Source organism: Sipha flava, unplaced genomic scaffold, assembly GCF_003268045.1.
Source record: "Sipha flava isolate LNK unplaced genomic scaffold, YSA_version1 70_pilon_pilon, whole genome shotgun sequence".
NCBI lineage: Eukaryota > Metazoa > Arthropoda > Insecta > Hemiptera > Aphididae > Sipha > Sipha flava.
Window position 1 is genome coordinate 1,513,230 of NW_020273610.1, and position 11,328 is coordinate 1,524,557.

At 33.0% G+C, this 11,328-nt stretch overlaps 1 protein-coding gene across 2 annotated transcripts in view; it reads right to left on the bottom strand.

Moving 5' to 3' along the window:
* LOC112692140 (glutamate-gated chloride channel-like) overlaps positions 1-11,328 on the bottom strand; it is a 43,188-nt gene that overhangs the window by 26,681 nt on the left and 5,179 nt on the right. For both annotated transcript variants that reach the window (XM_025566706.1, XM_025566707.1), the window contains exons 4-9: positions 10,372-10,436; positions 6,807-7,027; positions 6,424-6,506; positions 5,614-5,754; positions 5,328-5,480; positions 5,057-5,262 (exon numbers count right to left, since the gene is read on the bottom strand). In XM_025566706.1, coding sequence (XP_025422491.1) covers positions 5,057-5,262; positions 5,328-5,480; positions 5,614-5,754; positions 6,424-6,506; positions 6,807-7,027; positions 10,372-10,436 — 869 coding nt within the window. The remainder of the gene's footprint in view (positions 1-5,056; positions 5,263-5,327; positions 5,481-5,613; positions 5,755-6,423; positions 6,507-6,806; positions 7,028-10,371; positions 10,437-11,328) is intronic.

The following is an 11,328-nucleotide window of genomic DNA, read 5'->3' on the forward strand; positions in this document are numbered from 1 at the left end:
GTTTTTGTGTAGTGAATCATCAGTGATATACCAGAGAACTTCTGATATTATGCGTAAGCATATAGATTGAAATTCCCGTATTATATTAGAGCATTGCCGAGCTCTAAAGTTGAATAGCACATGGGTCCTAGAAAAGCCGAATGTCGAGAAGTGTAGGATAGAAGTCATCCGACCTTGTTCGTTAAACTTCCGCCATCCTCGTCGTCGTTGGTGGTTATCGGCGTGACGGGTCTGCGCGTATAACTCTCATCGGAACGTGTGCAAGTCAACTGCGGTAAGTACTATAAGTATATAATCGAACTCTTGGTTCGAGATGGTCTCGTTTTTGATTGCGCACGTTTTAAAGATCGATTTCTTCCACTCCATCGTTGGTCGTCATTACGAAATAACAATCATAGCCGCAGCGATACGTGATGTCTATATCCGACTCGACGGTTTGTCGCAATTATAATAGTAATAATTATCACCGTCAGTATTAATCACTATGCACGTATAATAATATTATAAAGGGGTGTAGCGTTCACGTAAGCACTGCGAGCACTAACTTACGAATAAGGTAAAACAAGAAGTTTATAATGTTATTATAATTATAGTAAAAACTTCAGCTAGTTATTTAATTTTTTTTTTTTAACTTTTAACAATTATAAAACAACAAATATGTTGAAGAATATGTGATAACAATACATTGATGAACACGGCAATGTTATGGTTGCAGGTAGACGCTTTCGGACGGCAAAAAATCTATTTTCATTGTATTAATACTTATTATTTGCACGTCATGCCGTCCGTGTTACATGTTTTGATACTTCTTAGATGAGTTCTCAGATACGGTATACGTACAATACCATAGAAGGGGCCTCAGGTTTATGCACTTTTTGTGATTACTTCGGATTTTGCATACATTAAAGTACAACACGGTTTATTTACGTACAAACGTATTATTATTTCCGACAACCGTTGCTTTGAAATCGAAATGTCCGATAACGAAATTCTTTCTATAAAGAAATAATTGAAAACTTTATCGAAAAAAAAACCAAGAAAAAAAATGTATTTATAATATAATATTATAATTTATAATTCAATCGTTAAAAGACAAAATTTGTTTCGTTCAGTTAAAAAAAAGAACTGTTGGTATATTTATCTTTCTTCTTATTTAATGTAATAGACCGTAGACTTACTGATACATTTTCAATTCGTTTGCTTAAGAGTCAAGGACTCAGTTGCGGAATCACGGTGCAATAGCAAACACAAGTGAGACTATTAGATAAGGTAAAAAAAAAGATGACAAAAAATCTAGATAATTTATCTTCTTCTTGGTTGAAGGCCATTCAAGACCATCCCATCTCACATTCATTCCTCCATTCTTCTCTATCCATTGCTCTTTCTTTCCAATTCGTTCGTTTTTCAGGTGAGACTATATTTCGGTTAAAAATTAAAGCTTGGGGCGGAAAAGCTCTAAACCGCAAGTGCTTCTCTTACCTTTTCTATTCTCCCAATATCTCTTTTTCATCCCCAACCGCTCTCTTTCCCTGTGTTCTTTATTCTTTACTTGGTTCACTCGTGCTTATACAGCGTTTGTACGGCGTAAACTATCGAGCTCCAGAAGATAATACGTACACGTATATATGTGTATAAATAGAAATAAGAGTTGAATTTAACGAACTGCTTAACTTACGACATCTGACGTCGTTATGTACTGCTCCTCAGAACAAACGTATCCTACTCGGTAATCGGTTATCTTTGTTGATATCATATTATGTTTGTGTTCTATTAATAATTATTAAACTGTTGTAGGAGGTACATGGGTGATGATATTATATAATTTTTTTCATTGAAACATATAAGTGTAACGTACACGAATACATTAGGTGAACCTTTGGTTAATATCCGAACACGATAACCGTAAACGGAAACCGTAACTTTTCGGGACATGGACAACGTCATCACGGCACAGGTCGAGAAAATTTAAAAGGTAACGTATTTTATTGCACTGTAAAGACATTTTTTTTGTGATTCGCTTATAGGCGAAGGCCCGCAGTGGAATTCGTGTTAGAATCGGCTTTGATCGTGGCGGGTTTTCGAACCGAAGACTTTAAAAATGTTTTTGTTACGGATAAAACGTTATAATCGTACATCATGACTATCGAGTTCTTATACGGTTCTCGACGATTAATTGGAAATCGATTAAATTTCTTTCAGTTGATACCGCGATGACTATTGGATTTAGATTTTTCGAAATCAGTAACATTCTCCGTTGCGCCTTCATTGATCTTGCGTTAGTTTAAGTATCCCTCGTGTAAGAACGTCGTGATATATTGCAAAAAAAAAAAAATTACGTTTCTTATCGCGGTAATCCGTTGACAAACAGTAAGAGTAAATATGCGAGAAATGTTCCTGCGTTCGGGCTTCACCGCGTGCTTTGTACAACGTTCAGGAAATTTTCTTTTTATTTCATTGTGCACGACGTACCGCCAAGACAAACGCAAAACTATCTGTGTCGCATACATGTATTATGCGTATAAATATTTACATGCGCGCGTATTATGTGTACCACATAAACAAGTGCGGTTTATTTTCATTCTGTTTATTTGCTTTTCATTCGATATCGTAGAAAACGAAAACATTACGACTATAATAATATAATATAAAGTAAAAATTTACTTTTAAAACGATTAACTTGATAAAATATGTACAGTTTAATTTCAGTACTCTCGTATATAATAAATTTATATATTATGTTTAGCAAACTCGCTTAATACGATTAGTTGGCTTATCGTTTGGATTACGACCGAAGATAATCTATTACTTTTTGCAGACGTATATTTTGTTGATTACTTTTTAATGAGTAAAATTGTGCTCTTTTAAGTTACTATGTATTATATTCGTTTTTATTGCAATACGTCTTATGCAGAATGATTTTCTCCAACAGACAATGGTATTATCATGTGTGAAGTATACAAGCATACTTGATAAACTTAAAAGTCGTCATAATATTATGTGCCTTAAATAAGAACATTTTCGAATATTTTCATGATTATTTATAGCGAAGCGAATATTTAATTGTCAAGTAAAATATTAATTTAGAGATATATTTTTAAATAACATTTTTCGAACGGGACCAAAATATGTTTCTGAAAATTATATTATTCCCACGAGGCAGTAAAAGTTTTAATGGCTTATTAGTCGTGACATTTTTTTTTTACGCCAAGTAGTGCACTGGCTTTTATGGAAAATTACCACGTTGCCCTTAAACGAAATAATATATAGTGACTGTGTATACATATACAAACACACACACACACACATACCTCACCGTCTGTGTGCCAACTATCCAACGACTCGATGTTATTAAGAATGTGTACGTGCCAAGTTCAATAAAAGTCTGACGTCTGATTTTTCAAAGACTTTATTTCGTACGTCAACTCAAATAGCGTAATAGACGATTTTATTATGTACTCTCCATATATAGGTATTATAAAATAATAAGTAGTATTAGCTGTATTAGTAGTTATTAGCTCCAATTTCAATAAAAAAAAAGAACGGAGATTCGTCGAAGAAGAATTAATGAACATAGAGGAACGAAAAAAATCATATGTTTCGGCTGGTTTCATCGAACAAAAGTAAAATTAATTCATCAATATGAATTGTTTAAGATCGGTTATAAACACTATTGCAAGTTATCAAATTGGTATTGCGTAGAGCTGGCTGATACTCTACAACAGCCAGCTAACATTTGGGCCGACAACAAAAACTAAATTAATTTTAAACATTGTAGTCGGTGGACTACTGTACTTTATATTCACTACCTTCGTCGGTTAAAACAACGGAAATTGAATATAACTTTTAATACGAAAATAAACAATATTTAGCGCGTGGATAAATATTATTTTTGTTATTTATCATTGGTCAAAATTAAATTTTGAGCTAAAATTTCAATTTGATAACCAAATCGAAAATAATGTGCAAGCCTTCAAGTCCATTACGTATTATAATAATATAGTGATATTGTAGTAAATATCTTTATTTTCTGAAACTTTCAAGAAAACATTTTGAAACCGTTAAACTTATATTAAACTATACTTCATATAATATATATCAACCTAACCTAAAATCAATATTTAAATAACATTAAATGTTATCCATTCAAATAATCTCATTACTCAGTATTTGTAATAGATTGACAAAATTGTTGTACCCAGAAACAAATTAATTATTCTCGTAAAGAATATTTAATACACGAATTTTACTGGTGAAAAAAATACGGTGCATTTTAACGAGTTAAAAAATATATATATATATATATATATATCAAAAAATAATTGTACATCCCATCCACCTTAGTGAACTCAATACAGTGATTGACGTACCACATAGTCAGTCGGTCAACTGATACGATACAACCCTACACAAATACGTATTACTGACAAAGTCCATAGCGAAATATAATATAGTTTATGACGTGCACGTCTTCCCGTAAAAATAATAAAATTTGACAGTCCGCAAACATCGGTAAGAAAAAAAAAAACACGCGTGTTCGGTGTGCAACGTGGGTGGATAGGTATAAATTAACTTTTCCTCGTAAAATGTATCTGGAATCCACATCCCTATAAATATCCTTTTGGCCGTGCCGGAGCGAAACGAGCGGTACGGTTCTGCGGTATTGATTATAGGTTTATTTCGCGTTCCCGCGACGGACACGCAAAACGACACCCTTGGGTGGTATCTGACGTCCTAACGTCGCGCATTAGATACATTTCAGTAATTACGTGCACAGATATGCAGATTGTTTTCGTGATTGCAGTGATTCAACTTGCGTACCACCGAAACGCTCTTATGTCAATGATAATAATAATATTGCGTACAATTCACCGCAACAGACGATGATAACAAATAGCACTGCGATATGCACTCCGTCGACATCGAGAATTGTTTAACGTCAATGCGCGTTTCGTCGCGCTTATCAATTGCTCGAGCGCGATGAATTTCGGTGGGTGAACGATACGCACATTGCACGTAAAAAAATAACGTTATTGATAGGCACAATTGTAGTTCTTACCTTTGAAATACTGCAGTTGCCCAAGTTTTTCGATTTGATCTTCCTTCGCCCCGTCCTGTTGACGATTACGAACTCCACGAAACTGGCGAACACGAACGACATACATACGCCGTCCCACACGTTCATAGCGGTCAGATTGGCCACGTCGGGCAGCGTGCGCCGAAAGCTGTTGGATGTCGTGAAATAGTTCAACATCGTCGTGACGCCTGCGAGGTATACTTTTAGGGTTTAGCGACCGATTTCCCGTCCGGGGTTAGAAACGAAAATATACCTATAATCGTTCTCGCCGGCACCGCGTTCCATTCCAGGAAAAACGTGATGAACGACGACGTCACCAAAATCAACCCCGGTATGAAAATGGTCGCGAAGTAAAACGTTCGGTCCCTGCTGAATATCATTTCCACTTGCAGACAACTGTAATCGCCTGAAATTGGAATCGATATCGTAACAGAGCACATCCAAATAGATTAACATGACTAAACGGTGGCATTCGTGTGAATATGAATGGAATTCACACGTACATAAATTATTATGGTGAGTTTAAAAGATTTTAATACCTCTCCAACTTCCGGTGGAAGCGCATTCATAAGTGCGGTTCCGCACCAAGTACGCGTTTGAAGTTTTCAAATAAGGCGATTTCATCAAAATGTAACTGTTGTTCTTCCACACATACTTCAGATCTGATTTTTCGTACGATACTACAACAGAAAGAATCCAAGAATCAATGGTATCGAAAAATGATGGTACGTAATAGGTATTATAATTCCATAATAAACGTATTATATTTACCTACTAGCTATTTCAATCCTTAATGTTTAACAAAAACAAACATTATATGCATACATTATTTCATAATATAAAGTTTAGATTGTATGCATAATACATGATATAATATTTATAGTTTCGAACTAATTACCGACGAATTCACCGTACGCACTTTAAAGATATTCAGAGCTGATGTGCACTTTGTTCGTATGTACTCGTAGAAGACGGACTTTCAAGAAAATTGAAAATAAAAAAAGCGTCCTGTCGTTCTATTAAGAAAAGTATTTCCGATCACTCGGGGTCATTGATTCCTCATTGAGTTTCTTTTATGGTCTTCAAATATATGTCACTTATAATGTATTACTTTGTTCTTTTACGATTGTTTGCAATTCTTAAAAGTATAACAGAAGTGAATAGTATGTCCTTATTTTATCTATTTTGATCGAATCACGTTATAACTAAAAATATGTACATTTTGTTACAAGAGTAGTTAGTTTAGTAGTCTCATAGAAAAAATTGTAAATACGCCTTTGTACTTAATTATAGTTGTATATTCGATTATTATTCCACAACGTAATACTAGGTCGTAAAATATTACTCACTGCTCTCCATGGAAAACGTGCACAGTGGTTGATCGAACGGAAATATATTCATCGAACCTTCGCACAACAGCACCAGATGACGCCTGTAAAACGGAAAACAAATTTAAGACCGATGTATTCCGCAAGTCTAAAAAAACTCAAATGTTATGCGTGTGAATAGGGACATTTCCTATGGACATTCTAAGATCAGTCTTACTTTTATATCTATATACGTAAATAAATATTATTACAAAAAAGTAAAAGATCAAGAGAAATAACGTTTTCTCCGTGAGCACGTACCAAAAAAGAAGAAGGGGTCCCCTGTTCAGTTTGAGTATTAGGTAAATGTCTCTGGCTTCATATTAATGATCGAAAACCCTGGTGGACTATAGCGGAGTACGTACCTGGTAGTGTACTCCACCCGACCATCTTTATACACACTCAATGTGAACCGCATCGGTCTCTGAGTCTGCTTGAAGTCTCCGTGCATGTGGAAATTCGTGTCCGGTAGCCATACGTCGTCGTGGTGGTGAATGCCGTTCAGTACATTGTAGTTGGTTCGGTTGGAGAACCGTAGCCGCGGGTCGTACCATTCTTGTTGCAGCAAAAACTCGATGTCATATTTCTGATTTGTACAAACGCGATCGTATTATATTAAAATAAACCTCGGACTCGGATTATGTGCTTTGGACGAACGCGCAACGGTCACGGGGCGAGTTTAAGGAGAGAAGGTGGTCAAAAAAAAAAAAATAAAAAAATAAAAAAAATAATACAATTGAATTTGATAATTGTTAAACGGGTTGGACGTACCAACCACGGCTTGAAGTATATTTAAAATTAATTTAATTAAATTACTGATTAAAACGAAGATATTGATTTTAAATCGTGGTAAAAACGTGGGGAGACCCGTTATCTTAAAATTCATGCGCTTTGGAATTTCAAAAATTACCCTTTCTCCCACATCTTGTATGTCTGGATCAACCCGTGCCAACAACACCGGGGCAGCAAGGGTTCTGGGGAATTTTAATATTATTGTTGTGCTTTTACACGCGTGTTTGTGCAAAAGTCGAGTTCATTGTGTCGTCCGTATTTTAAACAACGTTAGGGATGCATACGGTCATTATGGTGCCGACAGTGTGCCGTTATGTAAATTAATCCGCCTGGTGCTAAAACACTGAGTAACACGAGTATTTGGCAAATGGCCCGGCGGCGATGTATAATCATATAATGCATGCACTTCGTCACGAGAGCACATACGCTGCTTTCGATCCGAAATAATATTTATATATACCATTAAGTATCAATTTTTATTTTTTTTTTTATGGGCCATTAAGATCTTTTGCAGCTTCTATTAATTTATTTTTCTAATAAATATCAAATTTACAAGAACAAAAATACAATTCTCGACTCTATAATATGGTGAAAAAAATGTATGTAAAATAGTGAAATCCCAGGGTCACACAATAATAGTGTGACTGTGGGTCTGACTTTAGGGGTGTGAACGAAAACATTTTTTTTAAAAAAAACCCGAAAAATCCAACCGTTAATAGTTTTCAAATTATCGAGCGATGCGTATACATAATTATAATATACGGATGAGAAATGTAATAAGTGTATCGATTAAACATGTACCAACTGAATCGGATCTTTTTTTAAACCGAAAGAAGTGAATCTAGTTAGTTTTATTATCGCAGTTGCACAAATAACTAATCAACTTTTTGAAATCATTTAGTTTTCAGATGGCGCTTAGTTTGGTTTGGAATGTTACGAGTGTATACTACTGCTCCTCATTTACACATCGTACACGTTTTCGCGTATTCTCGTGAAATTAATGTTCGATTTTTAAGATCTGTTACTTATAACAGTTTTCAATGAAATTATAATATTATTCATGTTTGTCTGTGAATTTGTGTATTTATATATTTACGCCTTAAAGTTTTTGTAATATATGATATGATAACATTTTAAATCATTAATATATGTATTCCACACATAAAAGAACAGTTTAAACAAAATTCGAAGTCGCTATCAGTTCAATATTACACATGATTAAATCGAGTAAGTTTATTTCATTTGCCATTTTTAACATGTCCGAAGTTAATAAACAACATGTGTGTCAAATTTTATTTGATTCTTGGTGAAAATGCATAACGAAAACATGTACCTACAATAATTAAAACCATTTTTGAGGATGATTCAATAAATCAATATTTGCCTATTGAGAAATTTAAACATTCCAAAGATAGTAAGCAATCAACTGAAGATGATCAACGTTCTGAAAGACCGTTGACATCTAGATATGATGATTTTATGATTAAAAATTTGCTGAAAACCGTAAAATGATCGCAAATTAATCGTTTGTGAGTAAGCAAGTGAACTGGCAATTTCAATTGCATCGTGTCATGAAATTTTAATAGAATATTTACGAAAAGGTTGCTGAAAATCTTAGTGCTTTTTGAATAGACCTCATATGTATATATGAAACTAAATACCTTTCACTCACTGATCATTCACATCACTACATCTCAAAAATGATAGATCGTATAAACTAGTAATTTGACATAGTGGTTCCCCTAACTTTTTAGATGTATAAAAAGAAAGAATTTTAAAAAAATCAACTCTTAAGAGGGATAATAAGGGGTAAAACAAAAAGTGTTAAATATGAAAAAAAAAAAAAACGTCTAGTTGGAAGCGCTAAAGCTATAAATAGAAAATGTGGTGAGTAGTTTTTTTTTTTTTATATTGTAGAGATTTTAGAAAAAAAGGATTTTTATGCTATATCTCCAAAACAACAAAATGTATGAACTTCAAAATTGACATAGTGGATAGTGGTCTTTGCAATATTATATACGTGCAATAAGGTTGGATTTTGAAAAATATTGGCAAGTAGGTTTCATGATTTAAAACCATTGGTAGTTCAGCGTACAACCAAAACTACCATGCCGAATCATTTGAAATTTTGTTTTATTTGTTTTATAACCAAAAATTACACAATACTAGGCTTTAAATAGTGTAAGGTCATAATCTATTAAAAACTATGTCCCGGTAAAGAATGTTTCGTGCGAAGTCAGATAATTCAGCTAGTAAATATATATAAACAGTCTACATTACACTGGACTACAGTTATAACTGCAAATTAAGACTATTGTTTGAACCAGGGGCGTATTTAGACTTACTTTTAGGGGGGAGGGCAACTCAAAATTTTTCTTTAATTCAGGCTAAAAATTTACAAGTAAAATTTTTGGTAATATTTATATCAGGTGAGTCCTTAATATTTGTGGTTTTTTTTTTTTTTTTTTTTTTTATCTAATGCCGGATCCACTTAGAATGGTCTTTTGTGTAGTTTTTTTTAACACCTATCTGTGTTTTGAAAGTTTCGCTTGTGTTTTATCTAATTTTTCACTAAGTATGGACTAGATCTTCAATCAAAATTATATATATTATTTATCGTTATGGGACATATAAACGTTATAAGCAATTGAGCGTTTAACGCTATAAATATTTTAAACGTTATTCAATTTAAGCGTTTAAACATTATACAAATTTAAACGTTTAAAAAATTTTCCGTTTATCGTTATTGACAGTTAAAACGTTATGATAATTTAGCGTTTTGTGTTATTTAAATTAGTATAAAATTTGAAAAGTTTTCAAATGTAGTAATACTATAAAATAAATTATAATTTTTGTTTCTTAATAAAATTACTTATATAAATAGTACTTATATATTACTTATATAAATCAATATACTTATATTACTTATATAAAAATTGTCTTGGTCTAAAAATTCTCGGGGGAGGTTGTCCCATCGCCCCCCTCAAATACGCCACTGGTTTGAACTATACATTAATTCTTATGATGTGACTATAAATGCTTTAACTATTTACATTTCTACTGCGCATTATAGAAACTATATGCTCAAATATAATTAAGTATATTGCCAATAATAATAAAATATGTGAAGTATATTACCAAGCTTGATTCATCTGGAGACGATAGCGTGAACAGCACTACACTGACGTTGACTAATGCAGGTCCTGTAAAAAAATGTCATGTTTCTTACTATATCAGATGATTTTCCTTATTATATCACCACATCATTTGATGTTGGAACCCTACTGGGTTGGTTATTAAAAATATACGTTTCTGAACTTCAAATAATTATAATAACATTTTGGTGGGGGGGGGGGGGGGGGGGGGGGAGAGAGAAACGTGGCAATAAGAGTAAATTTAATTTTATCTATTCTTCAATTGCCGAATTTGCAATTTAAAACAGTAAATAAAATAAAAAAATTAATTAATTTGAGTACATTATGCATATTTTCTACATCGAAAATAAAAGGACATAAAATAAATCAAAGGTCTCGTTTGTGAGAAATAATATGAAGATCACATCGAATTCGATAAATTATATGCAAACATTTATAATACTAATAAATCATACGTATTTTTACAATGCTTATCGTTTTATATTATATTTTTCTCGGTTTAATTACAAATAATGCTCAATATTTTACAAGCAACGCAAACAATCCTATGTACAAAACAGTCATATTATACACATATACGTATACGTAAAATGCATATTATGTCATAACGTTCGTAGGCAAGAATTGTGATTGAACGAAACAACAATATCCCAAAAATAATCGATGTTATTATTTTTATTAAAACTATATTTATCCAAAACGTAATTCAATCTGAAATTTCAGAATAATATGTGACGTCTCAATTCGCTTTGCGTTCCCGGACGCCGTGTGACGGACCCGAGTATGGAGGGTCGCCAACCTATAGCCGAGACTATTTTGCCAGAGCTCATAGGATTTTATATATATATTTTTTATATTGATTAATAGAATGAGAATAAAAAAGAGAATAATAAAATAATAATAATAATAATAATAATAATAATAATAATAATAATAATAA